Source organism: Ciconia boyciana, chromosome 1 (genome assembly GCF_034638445.1).
Source record: "Ciconia boyciana chromosome 1, ASM3463844v1, whole genome shotgun sequence".
Lineage (NCBI taxonomy): Eukaryota > Metazoa > Chordata > Aves > Ciconiiformes > Ciconiidae > Ciconia > Ciconia boyciana.
The window spans coordinates 199743343-199762077 of NC_132934.1; the positions used below are offsets into that span (position 1 = coordinate 199743343).

At 42.5% G+C, this 18735-nt stretch overlaps 1 protein-coding gene across 1 annotated transcript in view; it reads right to left on the reverse strand.

The window, feature by feature from the left end:
- Nucleotides 1-2522: 2522 nt before the first annotated feature.
- Nucleotides 2523-18735, reverse strand: part of FGF9 (fibroblast growth factor 9) — a 30873-nt gene continuing 14660 nt past the window's right edge. Inside the window, exon 4 of the mRNA XM_072850498.1 lies at nucleotides 2523-5873. Within this exon, the coding sequence (XP_072706599.1) occupies nucleotides 5628-5873 (246 nt within the window). The 3' untranslated portion in view covers nucleotides 2523-5627. The remainder of the gene's footprint in view (nucleotides 5874-18735) is intronic.

Genomic DNA, 18735 nt, shown 5'->3' on the forward strand with positions numbered 1-18735 from the left:
AATGAATGAGTTACAACATTACAGAAATGCTCTTTTCACCTAGACTTACTGCCTCCAACGGTAAGATATACATAAATCCAGGCCCTCTGGACATGGAAAAAACAAAATCTACAGGGCATATTTTGCATGTCACCATAATTTGATGGTCTGTGATTTCTCAAGAAAACAGAAATGTGAGAAACATGTTGGCAGTTCAGTCTAATTCCAGAATTCTTTTGACTTTGCCGTAGTTGCTGCTTGTGAGTCCTGCACATAAAAATAACTTCCCTCAACCTAAAGAAAAGGGATTTTTTTTTTTTTTTTTGCTATGAGGTGAAATCCCTCTGCATCACTAAGTGATATGGACCTAAATTCTACCTTATACACTGCTCTCCGTGACAGGATATTTGTGAGCGTGAGAGCGAAGAGACAGATACAGGTTTAATAAAGCCTGCATGACTTGAGGATCATTTGAAAAGATGTCTCCTATGATAACAACAGCATACAATGTATTAAGGAACAAATAATGTTGTAGCCCTCTGTGTGATGGCTACAACAAGACAAGGTCATCCTATGGACTGTGCCAGCTACTCTTAGCACAACAGCAGCATTTTTGTAACACACGTGATCCTCGTCCTAATCCAGGATCACATGGCGACTTTCCTGCCCCAGGGTTCAGACCAGAATAACTCTGAAAAATTATACAAAGAAAGACAGCTGGACTTCAGAAATAATGAATGAAAAATGAAAGAGTCTTTCCAATATCATCAGGTAGAAGAAAACGCACACAAGCTATTAAAGATATATAACCATCATGGAAAAAAGCAACAAGACTGGGTTTTATAAACTCCTTTGCAGGTAGAACTTGATTATTATTCTCATTTTAAATTTCCTGACCATTAAAAAAACATTTTCTGCTTTCAGACTTCATGTCAAGCACACAACCGAGCTGACAAGACACCTTGTGCAATAGCATTTCTTTGTTTTTAATTGCTAATAGTCTTTTTTATCCTTGATGGATAAATTTTATAAATCCTAAATTTAAAAGATGCTAATTAGCCATGCCCTGCTCACTTCACAATGCCAAACTGTTCAGCAGCAAACTGTCGGGCAAGCCAGTCCAGCTTCTTGACAAAAGGAGATGAGGTTATACTACTGGTACTTATTTCGGCCAAAACCACCTTGTAGTGTTACGGTAAGGTGGAAGATAACACCAAGGCAGGATAGAAGTGACCTGTGAGCAACCCATGGAGAGCTCTAACAGTGTAAGAACAGAGATAAAATTCTGGGAAACAGAAGTCTTCTGGTTTCTATTCTCAGATCAGTAAATGAAATGCCATGTGGAAAAAAATACTGAGGATGATTTTTTTGGTTACTTCTTCCCCCAGGCTCCCTACCTCCAAATACGGCTGCCTACACATACACAGCTACATGACCAGGGGTTGAGTTTCCAAGATTTCATCAAAATTTCAAAGAATCCAGAACCTCACATTTCTGCAAAACAAACTGCAGTTGTAAGGAGCCTGGCCATATCCCCGTCTCCATGTTTGCTAATGTACCTCACAGGGACCTTGTGAGAATTCATTAGCTGGGACAGGAGTTCACACAAAAAGGTATTCAGCATGGCTCGCAGCCCATCTTTTTCTACTCCTATAATCATGGGTAACAGAGCTGGACCGTACATTTGCTTCTTTACTTGATACAAGAGTATGCAGAGCAGAGCATAAGCTAAGAAGATGATGCAAGGGACTCTGAAAGACATGCTGCAGATGCACCTTCTCTTACCTCCTGCCATATTCTGTCTCCAAAGAAACTTAGATACTGCCTTGGAAGCAGTCTTTTCAAGTCCCTCCTTTTTGTGTGTTTCTTAAACACACATTTATCTTCTTCCAGCGGGACAATAGCAATGCTTGACTTTTTACACCAGTGTCCCACCTCCAGCCTCCACATATTACACCCCATCATTTACGAAAGGCATCTTTTTTTCCTTCCAGTTGCCAGGCAGTTTGAGTTCTGCAGTGCTTGGTGACAATTTAAGACAATTTTCCTCTTTCCACTCTCTGCACTGCCCAGCTTTGCTAGGTTTCATCCACCCTGCTTAAGTTTGGGAGCGCTGCCTTAGACGTTACCAGATGCAGCTCAAAACCAGCCCATACAATAACATTGCTCTGGAACTCCATCACCTTTTTGCCCATGTTCCTTGCGCAGACAGATGTGCTTCAGGTGAAATGCTAATTAAATTCTTGCCAAAAAGATACCCCTCCACTTTTTGCCAATTTAGCAAAAAAGACATAGAAAATATTTATGGTTTTGGTCTTCCTGGAATTTTCTCACACCCTTTCTAGGCATAAGAAAGGACATCTTTTTGCAATCCCGTTATTACACATGTGTATGGTTATAAGAAAATGCTCTGAAGGGACATCAAGCAAATAATACCAATTTTCAAAATTCTATAGCAATGTATTTATACAAATTACAGAATTCTGTATGTATTTACACACCATTACAGAATATCAAGGAAATAACACCAATTGTTCTTTTGTTTTTCCCTCAGATTTTTCTTCAAGTGAATTTTAGTGCTCAAGAAAGGTGCCAGATGGACAGCACTAGAAAATGAAGACTTCTGTTTGTCCACAGCACAGGAGGAGCGGCACTGCAAGCCTCATGTCAGCTCTCTCCAGTCCTGTTTTAGCAGGATCACGTAAGGAGCGGGAGGGCATCCGTACCCCTTCACGCCTTGGCAAAGGAGCTAAGCAGCACTCCGGTGACGATGGCTTTGCCCATCCCCCACCAGAAAACAAACAGAAATAACTCATTTTACACAAGTGACTGAACAGAATCTGTTGTTCGCTACCCAAAACAGGCTGAATTTGACCCAGTGAACCTGCAGGGAGTGGCAAAGTGCCAGCTCCTAGACCATCCAGTCTCACAATAATGCCTATGTTAAATTACATGTTTCTATATTTACATAAAGTCAGTATTTACACACCATTATGGGTTATTCGAGTAAATCGGTTACAGTTTATTTATATGGACTGCCATAAACTCATAACATTTTTCTTGGGTTTAATCCTTTCTTTAGAAAAATACAAAAAAATAAATTAAATAAAACATGTTAACTAGTAGTAATGACTTGCCTATGACTAAAAATCCAAGTTGATTTAACATTAAGACTCAAACGATGGCCTAGTATTGTGGCCTCAACTCATAGTATTTTTAACCTTTGCAATTAATTTCCCGGTGTATGTCAGATTTACTGAAAAAGCAGAGAGTTGTAACCTCCCTTCCTTGCGGCAGGATTGATCTGGTTAACACTGAGAATGAACCCTAGTCCTGCCCAGAAGCTCGCTTCCCCATCCTACAGTCCAGCACGGCTTTGCACCGCCTGGATTCAGTGATTCAGCACCCGGTTAACCCACAGCAGCCAAAATGCCTGCAGGTCTCAGCAGCTCCAAAGGGTTAAAAATAAACACGTGAGCTGCAGTCGAAGGCTGTAAATTCCCAGGCAATAACAGTCCCTAGCCAAGTATGTCTAATGGTATCCTACAAATCAACTAACGTAATTTACATATCTTTATCATTCAAGAACAATTATAATAAAATGCCACATTTAATTTAAGATTACTGATATTGCCAGTTGAGACGTGGCCCCTCCTACCTGCTTGAGTACAGAAAGGTCACGTTCATTCAGGACACCAAGCCAGAGGTTATTTCAGAACAGAATTACATTTCAAATAATATATATCACATGGACGAGAGTGCCTTAGAGCAAAAAATTACTTAATTACGAATAGGCTACAAACTTATGTATAGCTCCTCCAAAGTACATCTCCACTCAGCCTCCGTGCCTCTGCGGACAGCCAGGGGTGTCAGGACCAGCCACGCTCCCGACAGATCCAATGGCAAAGGTTACACTCAACTTAATGGCACCAGATTCAAATCCTAAGGGATACAACTACAAAATGCATTTGTCATATGATCCTTACGTGATTTTTCTCTTTTTTTTTCCTGCAGGGTACTGGGGAAAAAATGCCTCTTCCTAAGGGTTAATTCCCAAGTGGTAACTGCTAATCAACGTGTTTGCGTGCTCCACATAAAATGCTACAATTCCTTAAATATTACATACTGTCAGCTCACTCACAGTTCATGAATATTTGAACATATTTTAGGAAAAAAGAAACAAGTCTAATACTGTCCCTCTCATTGTCATTATTGATAGAGATTTATTAGTTTCATTTTGCAAGTTTTACTTTAGGAAGGGTGCTAATATCATGTATTATGACAGTTCACACTGAAAGCAATTTTCCATAAAAGATGTTACAATGACCCCTATGGAACTTGTATAATTTCATAGTAGATAGTCAAGTGCACAAATAAACATGTTTACAAGAGTGATCCTGTTAACCTGGTTCTTGCCCTCTGAAACCGTTATGTGCTATTTGTGGAATCTTAAAATTAGTACAATTGTTGATATTACTTATGTTGTTTCTGGCATTCTGCTTTAGGAAAAAAAAAAAGCATATTTATCATTTAGCTTTGGTATAATCTGCAATAGGTTTTAACAACTAGAATATATTCCAACCCCTATATTTTCCACAGCTGTGAAGTTTACAACAATGTAAGAAGTCACTTTATCAGAGAGGAAATATTACAGACACAGAAAAAAAGTTGAAGACCCAGTTTTCTCTTTAATCCTCTGGGGGTAAGCTATGAAACAAGCAGTCAGAAGAGTGAGGACTCAGTGTCATGAGTGGTGTGCATACTTGTACAATAATACAGGCACAAAAGAGATTGTCGCCTTTAGTACATGAGGGTCACTAGAATTTATTATTATTATTACCTTTTTATTGTTGGTTTTTTTACCCATGCACCTTTATATTTACTTGCATGAATTTACCACAGGTTCATAGTGGCCTTTGCCATTTTAATGCTTACAGAGCCTAAAGCTTCCAAAATGCCTATCTGGCCTGTACATATTTCATTAAAAATAAACTCTATATAATAAATAAATATATAAAATAAATAAAATGTTGCCTTTGGAATTTCTATAAATAAATTTAACTTTTTATTTTTATTTTTTTACTAAGAGGTCTTTGCTTTAAACTCTGTGGGCTGAGACCCAGAGAGCGATTAACTGAAAAGTCTCTTGTTTAAGTAAGACTGCACCCTCCATGCCTTTGTAAAATGCAGCGTACACTTGAGCAGGCCACCAGCCAAAAATCCTGATGAATCAAAGTATGGCAGCTATGCTGATATATGACGAAGTACAACTGATCAAAAATTTAAAAGCGTGTCTATTCCCCAGCATGCATCAGGCCTTCCTCCTCCTCCTCCCCTTGGCTCCTCTCTCTCGCGCTCTCACTCCCATTCATCCTCTCCCTTTCTCTCTCTCTCTCTCACTCACTCTCTCGCGCTCCCTCTCGTACTAAATCAAGCGAGTGGGCATAGGCTCTCCTCCAGGAGGACAAACCTTTAAGTGCAGAACAAAATCAGCATGTTCCATCCAAGCCTCCATCATACATTATGCATGCGACAAAGTTTGGCAACAGTGGAGCTGATGTGATGACACAGCTAATCAATAAGAACCCACCGCATGAAACCTTTATAGTGGTTACTTTTTAAGGGCTCAAGTGAAGGAATTGTCTTTGTCAACTTTGGCTTAAAATATCCTTATATAGTTCCGGTACTTTCTCAGGGTCCACTGGTCTAGGTAAAAAATGTGTAAATTTTTGATGCCGTTTAGTCCTAGTCCCTTCTCTTGGAGTCCCATCTTTATTTAACGCAACGTAGTATCGTCTTCCAGTGTCCACGTGTTTATATAGATTTGATGAATATGTGTTATACCAGTTTTCTTCAAACTGCTCTCTGAATACACACTCCTGGGTTAATTTTTCCTATGGAAAGAAAAGAAAAATCAGTAAGGAGATAGATAGCCACAAAAATAAGCTATTTTTAAAAGAATTACTATTTTCACAGCTTGAAATCACTACCTCCTTGTTCAATTCGCAAAATGAACCATTTCAATATTCCCAGTTTCAGCTAAGTACACCTGTATTGCTGGGTATTTCATTAAGCAGTCACAAGGGTAGATAACTCTATGTGAAGCAAAAATTATTCTCCAAAAGCCTCATTGCCCAAATCAAAACAGCAACAACAAAACTGAAAACAGATATTTTAATTTCTGATCATTCCCAAGCAGCTCACAAGACATTACTGGACTTGTATAACTAATTGTTTCAATCAATCATGAGTGCGGGCATTCAGACAAACAGACATAAATAAAGAAAACTAGAACTGGTTTGCAGGGCTCTCATACAATTTAGGGCCTTAAAATCTCGTATATCCTTTCATTGCATGGAGAACTTGATGCATTTCATTAATTTAAAAAGATACAAGTTCCTACCCTTTGTTTGGTTTATTATTTGTATCACAGAACCACAACCCAAGAGAGCTTCAAACAGGAGCACAAACCCCAGGTGCTGAGATGAAGTTAGGTGAGGAAGCTCCTCCAGGCTTGCTTTACTAGGGTTGTCCTCATGTCCTGTCCTACTCATGGGACCCACTGAAGACATCAACCATTCATCATATCCCCCTGCCACAGGCTCCCACTCCTTCCAGTTCACCCACTTATTCAGTCTGTGTGTAACCCTCTACATCCTTTTTGTCTAAATAGATGGGGTTTGCTTAAAAAGCAGCCACCTGGTAACCAGATTCATTTTAGGAAGGACTCACACAAGTGACTGAGCAGGAAGACTGGAAAAAAGGTGATGAGCATGGCAGAGCTGATGGAAAGCTGGGAAAAATAAGCCTGGAAATAGTCTTCTCAGCTGGCACAAAAAATATAATAATGATAATTTAATACATTTTTTCGTAGCAAGAGTTCTCACTTGAATAGCACTCACATCTACCAAACTCAGCTTCCAGCTGAGGATCAATTTCTAATTATTACAAAGCTCCACACAACGCAGACTTCTGTGCATGTGTTTTACACACATTAAATCTTAAAACAGTCCTCTTAGATAGATACACAGAGAAGGGAAAACTGAGACCAAGGCCCAGATGCAGCAAAGCATTTATGGCACCTAAGCTGTAAATGTGTGCCTGAACACAACTAAGGAGCTCAATATCCAGTACCCCCCAAGAAGCCACCATCCATGGCTTAATCCAGGAGCTTCCCAAAACCCACCATCACCAAAACTTGCAGCTTGCCCTGGGGCTGCAGGCACCTTTGGGGCCACCTCTGCTGCTCGGGACTCAGCTCACAACCCTTTCCCAAAGTGATGTGCTGCAGCCCAGATGTTTTGCTGCTGCTTTGCATGGCAAGCTTGCTGCTCCCAGGGTAGAGCTCTGCAGCCAGCCGGGGCTGGGGACCGGGGTCCCCGCCAGGTCCAAGGAGCCCTACGCACCTTACAGGAGTCACCCAGAAACCATCCCACCCGAGGAGAGCAACCCCTGCGCACGTGGGGAGAGCAAGCCAGCACCCCTCTGCACCCCTACGAACTGGGTACTGCAAAGCCAGGGTCCTCCTCAGTGCCTAAAGGTTTGGGATTTGGAGACTTCTTCTAAATTCAGCCTATGGCAACTCCAATAGGCAAGAAAAGCAGCAAGCAAGCAGCTTCTGACTTTCTCTCTGATGGGCACTGGGAACCTCTTCACCCCTCAGGAAGGAGAAATCTGCTACAGGACCAGGTGTGGGACGTTAAACACTTGAGTATTCGCTACAGCAGTGGCCATGTCCCGGCGTGGACCCGGCTGGCTGCGGCTCGCACAGTCGCAGGAGCAGCCCGTGGCGGAGGACAAGATGGCAGTCCCGTCCCTCGCACCCTCTCCTGCAGTCCGACCAGGAAATTGCCCTCCCTGCGGGTCCAGCTGAGCAGCGTGTGCAGAAACATCAGCACATGCGCAGGCTGGCTGTATATAACAATTTATTTTAGAGGTGTTTCCGACTATAACATTCTTAATGTGCAAAGTAGCTCAAACACAGCAACACTCCATACTGGTTATAAGGAAAGGAAGCACAAATCTGTTTGCATGAAATCCTTATCTGTGGGCCAGATCCTGCAACCTCCTATTGATAACTGCCTCTATGTCCTTTGACAGCTAGAAACTGCAGCAGTAATGAATATTACTGGACCTCAGCATCAGCTGAAAGTTAGACACATGCAGTAGCCCCCTTGTACAGCCTCAGCCTACAAACTATTATAAAAATTATTCAGCTCCTACAAAGATTATCTTTAAGTAGACCTTTCATTAGTGTTTTCTTTTGCATGAGGTTTAAAATCACTTTGCTTTAAGGCAGAAGCAGATGCTAAGGGGTATTATATGCTTGGCCTATAGGTCCACAGGGAAACAGAAACTAATTCAAATTGTTTTCCTGCTCTCACAAGGCAATAGGATCACATGACAACACTGCAGAAGCACTCCCTGCTAAAAATAGCAACATTTTAGGAAGATATTTCAGTCCTGACTTGAATTCATTAATTATTCACTTCATCTGCATTTTTTTTAGTATCATCATAAATTTCTATCTTTGCAAGAACAGTACTTCCCCATGCCCTGAAGGAGAAATTTTAAAATAGCCTCTCTTTATCTGGCAGGTTTGATGGATCATGACAGTGCTGTGGTACACTTAACTAGCAGACCTTGAATAAGGGGGTTTGCATTGTACTGTGCTCTGGATGAGTTCAATGGATTTCAAGCTTACAAATTAAATCTTTATTTTACAAGCTTATCCTGGTTTTACTTTTCATCCTCTTACAACACAGCTACATCTCTTTTGTCCTTCATCAAAATTCTCAGAAATTCATGTATTGACAGTAGGCAAATACTTCAACATGAATTTGACAGAGCAATCAGGATGCAGGTTCAGATTTGTAGGGACACTAATGATCACTTTCAGAGAAGTGAAGTAATTTCTATAAATTTATCAAACCATTTCCTTCTAGGACACCTAGAAATTCTGGTTGTAGTCAGAGACCACTGGAGGAAATCAGTGTTGGTGAATTTGGATCAGGCCCTGTAAATAATGTGGGAACCAAATTCCCAGCATATCCTTCTTCTCATGCCCTGGGAGATCCTTACACTAATGGCTCATCTAGTACCATGACAGACAGAAACCAATATCCACTAGGATGGTCATCTATCTTACATCTATCTTGTGGTGATGGTCACCACAACACTACTTAACACTAGCTTACACTCACGTTTTGAGCACACATGCCTTTATTCAAGCCAATGAGCATAACACAGGGGTGAGGCTAGTCCATCCTGCCAACAAGCACCTTCTTGCCTCACCAGCTTAGGATGAGAAAGTCTTGCTGAAAGTCCACTCTCCCAGTAGGAGAAGGAGATGGTGTTTCCTGATCGCAAGTGGCTTGCATTTCCCCTTCTGGCTGTGACTTTTAGAAAGTCCCTGTATGCACAGTCAAAAAGCAAGATTTAGCCGTAGAATACAGCAATTTTTCCATACTGTTATTCTAGCAACTGACTTCTCTATCATTTTTCCAGTGCCAATACTTCCTTGCACCATACTTAATGTCACTAGACATCTTTGTCAAAGGCTGACACAGATACCAAACATACCCAACTGAAACAGCTGTGGAAAGTAACCGGCATTCCTGTGAAAGAGGAGGTTGCCTGCCTTGATCAAATTGTTTAATTCAGGGGCCAAATAAAGAGGTCACCTCAAAATTATATGAATCAGATGTTGCACCACATACCACATGTTTTCTATGAGGACTGTTCATAGAGCATTCCACTACAAAGTGATTGATTCTCATTTTACTACATTTCCACACTTTACCTGGGTTTTTTAACCTGTTATTTAACTCAGAATGTTCAAATTGGACCTTGCAAGGTCCTGCACCTGGGCCGGGGCAACCCCTGGTATCAATTCAGGCTGGCGGATGAAGGGATTGAGAGCAGCCCTGTGGAGAAGAACTTGGGGGTACTGGTGGATGAAAAGCTGGACGTGAGCTGGCAATGTGCACTCGCAGCCCAGAAGGCCAACCGTATCCTGGGCTGCATCAAAGAAGCGTGGCCAGCAGGTCAAGGGAGGTGATTCTGCCCCTCTGCTCTGCTCTGGTGAGACCCCACCTGGAGTACTGTGTCCAGCTCTGGAGCCCTCAGCACAAGGAGGACATGGAGCTGTTGGAGCGGGTCCAGAGGAGGGGCACTCCTCTGGGGGAGCACCTCTCCTGTGAAGAAAGGCTGAGAGAGTTGGGGTTGTTCAGCCTGGAGAAGAGAAGGCTCTGGGGAGACCTTGCTGTGGCCTTTCAATACTTAAAGGGGGCTTATAAGAAAGATAGGGACAAACTTTTTAGTAGGGCCTGTTGTGATAGGACAAGGGGTGATGGTTTAAAACTAAAAGAGGGTAGATTCAGACTAGATCTAAAGAAGAAATTTTTTACTATGAGGGTGGTGAAACAGTGGAACAGGTTGCCCAGAGAGGTGGTAGATGCCGCATCCCTGGAAACATTCAAGGTCAGGTTGGATGGGGCTCTGAGCAACCTGATCTAGTTGAAGATGTCCCTGCTCATTGCATGGGGGTTGGACTAGATGACCTTGAAAGGTCCCTTCCAACACAAACAATTCTATGATTCAATTCTATGATTCTAAATAACTGAATTGTGCAAAGATGCACATATCACAAGGGTGGAAACCCAAGGCAGGTTTAATTCAGAAGTCTGCTCATGCCTGGTCAGTGTTAGCAAGCTCAGAATCCCTTTTCCTTCCTACATTCTCCACCATCTAACCAGGGAGAAAAATAATTATGCTATCCTATGTCCAGGTAGATGGATTAGAAGTGAGATTGTAAATTAATAAAGTGGATTGTTACAGCCATCACAACAAAAGATTTGCCAGATTGTTTAAAAATAGATATCCCTCTGAAGCAGCTAATTGGAAATAAGTGGAAATAGGCAAAACACATGTACACTGCCCAGAGAATGGTTTCATGACTCTAAAGAATGGAAAGACATTTGTGCTGCTTAGTAGTTGAAAGCACAGTACAGGCAGGGTCCTGTATAAAACATCAATATTCTTTTTTCTTTTAAATAACCTTACAGAGCTAAATCTCCAATTTATTTTGTAACATGACAAAAGGAAACCTCTTCAGACCATCATTCCTAAAATCACAACAAATACATTTCATGTCTAGCAAACTATTCTGTTCTATGCCATGGATAGTTTTCCCTTTTGCAAACTGCTACACTGATTCAACAGGGACACTTCACAAGAAAACACCTAATCCAGAAGTCCAAACAACTATTAACAAGAAGTGTATCTGATGTAGTCAGCACTTGACCTACATACCTGCTGCACGTTATCACCGTGTTAATCCACCCTGTTTTAATAAAATCATGTTTAAATAGTCTCCTAAATAAGTTCATGCAAATCCCTCATTATGGCTATATGATATTAATAAAAACTGCGTATGTAGTGAAGAGAAACAACAAAAAAACCCCCTATTCTCTTCCAAAGTCGTTTTCTTTGCTGTTCTGCCTGCAAACACATGCATTTTACATGCAGTTGGCCCTGCCCATGCTGTAATGCAAACAGCCTCTAGAACATACTACGTTCAGCTAATAATTAACACTCATCCAGAGTTGTCATAAATAAAGGTGTAGTTTAACATTTGCCGTGGTGTTGTCTGATCTCCCATGTTAAGCCTGTTAGTCTCTGGCCGAGTGGACAACCTCCAGCCACGAGAAGCCAAACACCGGTGTCCGAGCAGCACCACTTTCCTTTCCGCGTTAGACAGCAGTGCGAGGCAAGCCCTGCACATTGAGCGTCTGACTTTGCAAATGTCGCAGAGTTTTCTTTCAACAGTTTCTCCAAGCAGTGTTTTTTTCAGAATGCTGTTTGTTTTAATAATTTGACAGAACACAGAAAAAAAGAAGAAAAAAAAGTCTGCAAAAAGGACTAGCAGACATTTTTCGTGTGTTTGTGTCAGTGCTCCTCCACGAGCACTGCGGGGCCAGAAGAGAGACCAAGCAAATAGCCAGGCACCCACGCTGCCACTCACATGCATTTCATGCCCTGTGGCACTTTTTGTAAGATAGGGAAATTCGGCAAGGTGTTCTGGCAAAACCACAGTTGGGCAATTGCATTCTCCCTACCTGAGGTCACCTTGTACTTTCACAGAGATGGAGTATTCCTCTTAGTTTCTCCTCCTAAACCTCTAATTAATTTGTATAAAGGTTTTATTATACATAAATCCCCACTTACCAAAAAAAAACCAAAAAGTGTGACTGTTCTGTACTGCTGCCATGGAGCAGTTGTGAGAGTGCTTAAAAATTAATAACTTTCATACAAAAAGCTTGTAAAGTTCCCAAGACCTGGCAGAACCTGGTGCCCTTAGGAGCGTTATCATCAAACGCCGCAGTAGCTACACAGATACAGACACCGTGGTGCTTCCATGTCCCGATGAAGGCAACAGAAAAGCAGAGCTTCCTGAACAAAGCAAGGAGGCTTCAGCATCAACAATAAAATCCCTGGAGACTGTTAGTGCAGCAGGGATTTCATTGCTTCTCCCTTTTGCCCCATTGCCCCTCTTTTCCCACTCCCATGCCCTCCACACCATCATGGACCTCCTCTGGAGGGACCAGACTGGGATCCAGCACTACGCTATCCCAGACTTGTTTACAGAGCTCTTCTGACATGAGCTGCAGGAGGATGAGATGCCAATTAAGCCTCCATCCATTTTGCCACTGCCAAATCCACAGCTCTTGCTTTTACTGATATCCACTCCTTTGAGATTTCAAGTTTGCAGCATCTGTCAAGCTTTAAGCATGCCCTTCCTGGACATGAAATCATTCTAGGAAGAGTAACCCCACTGTGCCTGAGCTCACACCTGCCAGCACAGGCTGCCTCCCAGCAGCCATGCTTACGTCCGTAGAGGTTTGATTTAGATCTGCCCAGCCAAGTGCATTAAATGAAAACTCATTTTCACCTAAACACCCAGGGTCTGCCCGTGCTGCTGTTGGAAGTTATGACAAAGCTCCAGGGACAGGCCTTGGGCCACGTAAGCTGTCACGGCACCATTTCTCTGGGAGCTGAAGAGCTTCCTTCTCCACGCCACAACGGAGCAGGACCGGGATGAAGTCAACTCTCAAAAAACAGACGAACAAGCAGGTGTGTTCCCCTCCCTTCCGCGCCAGCAGGACCGGGCCCACACTGTGCCATTTACTAGTCACACTTCTGACCTCTATTTTATTTTTGGTTTCCCTGGCACAATCAAGAACTGCAGTCATCAATGTTATCTAAGCATCTAATTCATAATGCTTGGCTGAACCCTTCCAAGAATCAGAAAGCAAGGTGGTATGCAATCTGATACGGGGGCCGGAGCCAATTTTTAAAGAAGACAGGAGAAAAGTTCCCATCAGCTTAAATGGAACTTGGATCAGGCTTGCAATGATAAAAAGGCAACATATATTTTAAAACACTAAAAGAACCATTTCAGGCACGCTCAGATTTACTGAAAGCTGTAACCTGACCTACCCCAGCTCCACTCCACAAATTCTCTTCTGTCAAAAGACAACGTGTATGTCAAACCAGGGCTGTTATCCTACAGCTACACACACCCCCTTTAGCCTGAAATACTAGTTAAGTTTTTAACCGAATAGAGATTTTTAACTAAAACATGTTTTCCTTAAATACAACTAAGATGGAGCATAGCATCAAAGTGTTCTGTCAGTATTTTTTACTTTGTTTTGTGGTTCTCTAAGCACAGAACGCTGGGTTAAAGGAAAGATAGCCCTCCTTTAGCCAAAAGTACTGCCTTTTGCAAGAGCAGCTAAACTCACAGGCTGAAAGACATTGTAAAGTGGGTGATAAAAAGTACTTAATCTGCATGAGTCTTTACACTGAGTACCACCCAAACTGGATTTATCCATTGCTAGAGAAGCACCTTATCCCTCAGCTACAAGGTGTCATAAAAATAGCAGAACGCTCGAGGCCCTTCATAAAACACTTTGCCACAGGGACCAAACAATTATGACACATATGTAGTGATAAAAATGTACGCTATGGAAGTACTTCATGTTTTATTCTTTCAGCAAGATTATTTGGTCAAGGACTGATGAACAAAAGCCCATCTCTGTATTTTGTTATTGATTTTATGTAAAGCTACCTGCTAGGTTCTAGCTCAGAGGACAGGGACATTACTGACCACAGTGTCATTCTGGATGGGGATCATCAAACCAACAAAGCATCACAGGCTATCACATTTTGGAAAGAACCAGTCCTCCTCGCTGAAATGCCAAACATCCACGGGAGTCTTGGAAACCAGTAAATTTGCCAGAGAGATTTTAAAAATCTACAGTGCTTTGGTGGGCAATGCAGCAAAGGGCTGGTGGCACTCTCAAATCTTTACCCAGCAGGACTCGATTGCATATTTGGTTTAAATTGTTTAAAAATGAGGTCTTTTAATTTCCCACCTTTTTTGGACACGAAGGCCAGCATTTCGAAGAGCTGCTGCTGAAGAAAACATGTCACATCAGCCCTTTTACACAACAGTGCTCCTCTGCTGACAAGCATTTCTCATCAGGGGTCTCTCCAGAGATGACTCTTTGGGCACTTCCCCCATTCCTTTTCCTAGAGGCAATCCCACCATAAAGTAATGGATCTAGATACACAATTTTTAGCATTTCACTTTCTGAGTAGGACAAAAAAGATTTCCCTAAGATTTCTCAGAAAATCCATGTATCTTTGGTGCTGCTATGCCCTGCCTTAGGTTCTCAGTGATACAGCTGACCCTGCGCCTTTGGAAAACGCTGGAGGAACTCAGGTGGCTCGGCTCCTCTGCGAGCCCCCTACTCCTCACACTCACATCAGTGGAGCCTGTCTTTCAATGGGCCAAACTTTAGCCATGCAGTTAATTTCAGCTTTGATGACAGAAGTTGTCAATCTGGCTGAAAAAAAAAAATAGATATATAATAACAACTTCAACAGAATTGGTGATTGAAGAGCTCAAAGACCAGGCAGTTGGTCTACCAGGTAGCAGCAGCACACGGACCTTCCAAAGAATTCAGATTTTTAAAGTATAAAGGAAAAAAAACCTGACTATTTGGTTTAAGCTTTACCACATTTGTATTTTCTAAAATGACTCAAAGGATTTTCCTGAAGTCCTCCCCAATAAGTTTCCTGTTGTGAGTCCAGATTATACACTAGATGCTGCCCTAACAAGGGCATCAGCAGGCCAAAATTCCTTTGCTATCCAAAGGCAATAAAAATTTACATGTTAAAAGACTGTCTTTAGAATGCAGACTCTTACAGGCAGGAACCCTGTCTAGATTTAGGTTTTTAAAATTATGAATACAGTAGAACTCTTACTTTGATCGGGGTCTGCTGACACAACCATAAAATTAATCGGTGGTTTTACAGGAGCAGGTCCAATTCTGCTTCTGTTAAAGTCAATAGCATTTCAACCGTAATAGAATCAAGCCAAAATTTCTCCTGAGTCACAGTTACAGTGCCTCCATAATTGTGTTAAATCTAAAGAGTAAAGTTTAGCAGATTGAAGATGCACAGCCTGGGCCAGACCTCAAAAGCATGGAGCATCCACAACAGAAGCCAAGTTTTCCTCAGCAGCAGTCATGGAACATGGACACAAAATCTGATCTTCAAATCAAAAGTAACGGCAGAGGTCTGCCTTTATAAACGGAATGAAAAAGAAACCAAAGGGCTTTATAAAAGGGGAAAAAATGGATTTGCACTGTAACAAGCTTTATTTCTTAAGCTTTTTGAACACGACACAAATGAACTGCGTTACCGCACATCACCAAATCAGCCTGAGCACATTCAAACTGCAAAGCAAATCTCAACCTAGACAAAATCCCTAACGAAGTCCCCGCAGGGCAGACTTCTTCTACTCTGTCTTTGAAAATGATGAATGGTAAAGCGGGAAAGAGTGCCACGTTCACATCCCACTGGCTCCTGAGTCAGAAACAGAGCACATCAGATCTTTATCTGATGCAGCGAATAATCCCCAAGCGTATCTCAGTATGTCACTGCTGATGATGCTCTTTTAGCATGTCACTTCAACATAGTATTCTCAGATCAACTGAAGATGCTGAACCTTTTCACACCTCCATATCATTAACACGGCTGGCTCCAGAAACATTGAGGGCTGCAGCAACTGGGGAGCTACACAACTGCAAAGAAGTGAATCTGAAGACATTCAAACTGAACATGCCCAGCACTTGCTCGCTGGGTAGGATTTGGGTTTGCAATGCAGTTATGCCGTTCTAACACCTACCCGCTGCCGACAGCACCGTACCCAACCTCTCTCCCATCCCGCACTGCAGCTGATTCCTCCACTGAGCACTAGTCCTTGCCCAAACAGGCAACAAGCCAGTGCAGGGAGCTAAACCGGCAGAGAAGCAACCCTACAAAAAAAAGGCAAGCTTTCTTCTGTGGCTTTAGATCCCTAAATTAGCCTCCTGACAGGTCAGATGAGTGCTGGTGTCAGAGCAAGGAAGGAAGCAGAAGCACACAGTGGAGGGAACCAGGACTGCCCTTTCTGGAAGGGGGTTTCTGCAAGGTGTTAGATCACCTTGGCTGGCTCCTCAAGCAGCACCTCTAATCTCCCGGTTTTGTAAGAATACAAAATTCCAGACATCTTTAATTAGGGAAAAGCAAACCATTAAATTAAGGTTCGGGTAGGATCTTGCTTTACCAAAGCCCAGCTTTATATACACACGCATGCACACATAATTTATGTAGGAGATATTCTAACACTTTCCTGTTCCAGGCTTGTAGTGAGAATCCCAGTTCAGCACAGAATTGCAGACCAAGGTAAGGAGATCACTGAGGCTTTTCTCTCATATAAAATTATCCTCAGACCTAGCAAGCATCTGGAATGAAGTCCTCTGAGGAAAATCAAAGACCTGAGGAAAACTGTAGCATCTATCCCACAGGACACTACTAGCAGGTATCCCTCTTTGGTGACAGGTGTTATAATCTGTGAAATTCTGATTTTAAGAAGACTGAAGTCTTAGTTTAATAAGAACCACAGTAGTTTCAGTTTCACAAAGAGCTTTCTCCCTGATCACCCAGTGTTAAGTGCATGGATTCACCTACCAATTCCTCCTATACCAGTACCCACATCTCAAAAGCCCCTTCTTTTCTACAAAGTCCTTCATACCTTGCTATCATTTTGCTGACTGGGTTGCAGTTTCTGGTACCTGTGAGGAACACCATTTAACAGTACCCAGCTTTCAGCAAGGCTGCCCATCCAAATTCAGAGAGAGGCTATCTACAAACGTGAAGTAGATGAGGTTGTAGACAAATCTTCCCAAGTAACTAAAGTTTCAGGGCTTTTCTCAGACCTATGCCTTCCACAAAGAAAACGTCCACAATTACAAAGCTGTTTCCTACCGTGCAGTGCAGAGAGAAAGCACTTTATGCTTCATCTCCCACCTCGCTGCAAAAATTGCTCAGGCCAGCTCAAAATCTCTCTTCCTCATGACCTGAAACTTCCTCATTATCCAGCCTAAGCTTTCTTGTTACCCATTCAAACCAATTTGTTCTTGTCCTCTATTTCAAGAGCTTTTTTCCTCTCCTTGACGTTAAACCTCAGTGTATTTACAGAGGCCAAGAGCGTACCCTCTCAGTTTTCATTCTGCAGGCTAAATAAGCCAAGATCTTCAGACTTTTGATAGTCTTTTCATCCCTCTGATCAGCCCAGTAAGCCCTTCCTGCACCTGTTCCAGTTTCAATTCATCTTCTTTAACACAAGTAACCATAACTGCACTTTGCATTTAGAATGGATCCTACCAGTGCTGTATGCAGTGGCACCGATAGAGCTCTCCATGAGCCCCATGTGTAAATATTTTGGGCACTTTAGGTCACCAAGTCCCTTCTGCGAGGCAGCCTTCTGTGCTGAAAATACTTCCCAACTTTGCAACATCTGCAAATTTCAATAACACACTACTATTTTTTTATGACAAGATGTTTAATGTCCCTAATAAAAATAGGGAATAAAACCAGACCAAGGACCAATCCATAAAAACTCCACTAATAGCTTCACTCCAGCCTGATACTTTTCAACACTCCCCACTGCTGTCTTCTCTTCAGTTCTTTCACCATCTATCATACAAGTCTCCTAACACCCATTCCACCCACTGTAGCAAATGCTCTCTTCTGCTGGGTCGTACCTAGCACAGCCCTGCAGACCAGCGCAACCATAATTCCCATTTCTAGAAAAAGAAATTCCTACCAAAAATAAAATACTAGGCTTGCCTGAAACTATTCATCCAACTTCAGTACACTCACCTTGCATGTACTTTCAGGCCCTCCTCTATTCCTTCATTCAAGTGTGTTCCTACGCCCTGAGCACAACCCAGGTCAGACTGACAGCCCTGCAGTTTCCTAGGTTGTGCCCCTGGCCAAACACAAACCACACAGCCAGAGGTCCGCAAACACTCGAGGCTGGCAAACACCTGCATTGCCTCGGAAAGAAGCGATCCCTTCCTCACCCGGGCTTGCTCCCACCTTTGCACCACATCTTGCAGTGACCTGGAGGGGAACCACTGTGGCTGAAGACAGCCCTTCTGCTTGGCCAGATTGTTTTCCAGTTCCCCGCTTCACTTCACCAGGCAGCAACAGAAACACTTGTGCCAGCAGAAGACAGGGGATGGATGGCTGGAGGGAAAATAGCCACTTCTTTTAGCAGTGGTGTCAGCTGCCCCTGCTCCCTTTGTTCATCACAAGACAGGGAATCTCCCAGCCCCATGTTACCACCCCAAGAAGTCT